Source organism: Echinops telfairi, unplaced genomic scaffold (assembly GCF_000313985.2).
Source record: "Echinops telfairi isolate 266 unplaced genomic scaffold, ASM31398v2 ScPeMD7_7417;HRSCAF=8455, whole genome shotgun sequence".
Lineage (NCBI taxonomy): Eukaryota > Metazoa > Chordata > Mammalia > Afrosoricida > Tenrecidae > Echinops > Echinops telfairi.
Genome location: NW_022111317.1, coordinates 6,037,556 through 6,040,079, shown reverse-complemented (window position 1 = coordinate 6,040,079; position 2,524 = coordinate 6,037,556). Strand labels below are relative to the sequence as shown.

Here is a 2,524-nt window from a genome sequence, read left to right as displayed (position 1 = left end):
ACACACACACACACACACATACACACACACAGGTTGGGGATGCCCGGGAAAGAGGCTAGCCACACTGTGGAGCCCATGGAGCCCACAGGGGACGACAGGCCCCTGTGCCCACTCAGGCCAACTCCCCTTTTCTTTCCCACTGGGAAGCCCGTCTCCTGGGGCTCCCAGCCTGGGCCTGGCAAGGCCCCTCCCACTCCCAGGTTTCCAAGAGAAGAGAACAAGGGGGCAGGGGTGCCCGCTGGGGTCCCCTCTCAACTTCTCCTGCTGCCCTCCGCCGGCTCTGACTGCTCCGGAGAAGGAAGGACAGCAGAGGGGATGGTCCAGGGACAGACAGACAGACCTGGAGAGGCTGGGCTGCACAGTGACCAAGCAAGCGTCCTGGAGGGGGGTCCCCAGGGTGGAGCCCCCAAGGAAGAGAGAATTTAAAGGGGCACAGGTCGGGGAGGGTGCTGATGGAGAGAGATAGCAAAGCATGGACTGAGAGGCCCCCCAGGAGAGCAGGCTCCCCACACCTGGGCCCCAGACTGAGGCAGCGGCAGGCCACCCCTACTTTCTGGCACGCTGAAGCAGGGGCAGGGGGAGAAACAGGGGCACCCAGGGTGGGCCCCCACTCTCTACTTGCACGGACAGTGCCCCCCCAGCCCACCTGCACCCCACAGCAAGTGGAGTCTACCCCACCCGGAGGTATCTGAAGTGGCACCTCCACTTGCTCTCCCCTCCTTTCCCCAGTGGCACTGCTCCTCTGGGCTTTCTATCCAGCTGGGTGGAGCTGTGGGCCCCACAGGCTGAGCATTGAGACTCCTGCCAGCCCCTCCCTCAGCCCCACTGCCCATTGCTCCCCACTGTCCCCTCTCCTGTCCCTCAAGGACTCAGGAAGGGCAGCAGCAGCTGGGGCGGGTGACACTCAGCAGGACACAGGGGGCCTGGGCATGCCCTCTCACCCCAGAAGAACCAGGAGGTGGCCCCAAGCGGCCCAGACAGGAAGCCCACCGGGCCTTCCCCGAGGGGCTCTGACAGGAGCAAGGAGAAGACGCTTAGGTGGCCAGCTGTACACCCCCCTCACACAGGACCCCCCACGGCGATGGGCGACTACCCCAGTGACCCGGCACACACTCACCTTCCACGGGGTGCTCCTCTGCAGGCAGCGCAGTGCGGAGAAGAGGCAAGGCAGAGAGAGAGAGAGAGAGAGGGGAGCAGGGTTGTTAGCAGGGGTGTGGAGAGCGGGCCTGGGATCCCCGCCCCCACCGCCATGTCGGGACACCAGAGGCAGTGCCTCACCCTCAGACCAAATGGACACGTGGCACACCCACCCTCTGTGGCATTTCAGGAAACTGAGGCCCAGGGGTGGGGAGGGGAAGCCGGATCCAGGGCAGCACCAGCTGGCCTTCCTGACTTGCAGGCCGGCTCCTCCCCCAGCATTCCTTCAGACTGGAGGCAGATGGGGACAGGCTCACTGCAGTGACCGCCTCACGGGGGACACACACGCACTTGGTCAGTGACACACTGACACACATAGGTGCCCCGCGAGTCAGCGCCGGCCGGGAGCCTCTGTCTCCCCACCCACAGCCCTCCCCTCAGTGCCGTGGGCTCCAGCAGAATGCTGTGTGGCCTCTTGGCCAAGCACCCAACCTCTCTGAGCCCCAGCCTCCTTTCTGTGAAATGAGGGGGCTGGGAAGGCCCCTCCCCGGTCCCATTCTGTGATGCCTACAGCCCTTCTTCATGCGGTTGGGTGAGGTGCTGGAAGAGGGGGTTCTAAGGGGGTGGGCGAGGTCCATTTCTGGGCCTTATCCACCACCCCACCACCCCTGGGGCCTGCAGGGCTGGGGGCTCATCTGGCGGCCCAGGAGAGAAGTTAAGTAAATCTGAAGAGCCAGTAACTGGATGAATTGTGTATTTAACAGGGTCACGGCGGACAGCCTAGGGGTACACGGGGAGCTAATAATGAGGCCAAGAAAGAGAAGAAATGCCCTAAAATCGAATGTGGTGGCGACTGCACACCTCCTTTTAACACATTGACACCACCAACTTGTAGGCTGTGTGAATTGTGTCCATGCAACCGGTAAAGTCTTAAACAACAAACTGGCGTGTCACAAGGAGCCCTGGCAGTGTAATGGGTACACACTGGGCTTCGAGCTGCAAGGTCAGCAGTTTGAAACCCCCCCACTCCACAGGAGAAAGTCGGACTTTCTGTTCCCCTAAAGATCTGCATCTGGGAAACCCGCAGGGGCAGCTCTACCCTGTCCTGCAGGGCAGCTGAGAGCCAGCATCGCCTCGCTGGCAACGAGCTTGTTTTCCTTAGCATGTCAAATGGACAATAAAAATATGAAACAATTATTACAAAAGAGAGTAGAAAGGAAAGGAAGAGGGGCAGAGCCCCAGCCCAGCAGGCTGCACGCCTGTCTGCATTTTAAAGGGACCCCAACACCCCCAACTCCAGACAGGACCGCCAGCAGCCCACCTCCTAGGAGCCTGTGAGCGAGCCACAGGCAGGGGAGGAAGAGCCCAGCATGCAGTTTCAGGGACA

At 61.5% G+C, this 2,524-nt stretch overlaps 1 protein-coding gene across 1 annotated transcript in view; it reads right to left on the bottom strand.

Moving 5' to 3' along the window:
* Positions 1-2,524, bottom strand: part of NRXN2 (neurexin 2) — a 99,519-nt gene that overhangs the window by 77,257 nt on the left and 19,738 nt on the right. Inside the window, exon 2 of the mRNA XM_045297180.1 lies at positions 1,118-1,135. Within this exon, the coding sequence (XP_045153115.1) occupies positions 1,118-1,135 (18 nt within the window). The remainder of the gene's footprint in view (positions 1-1,117; positions 1,136-2,524) is intronic.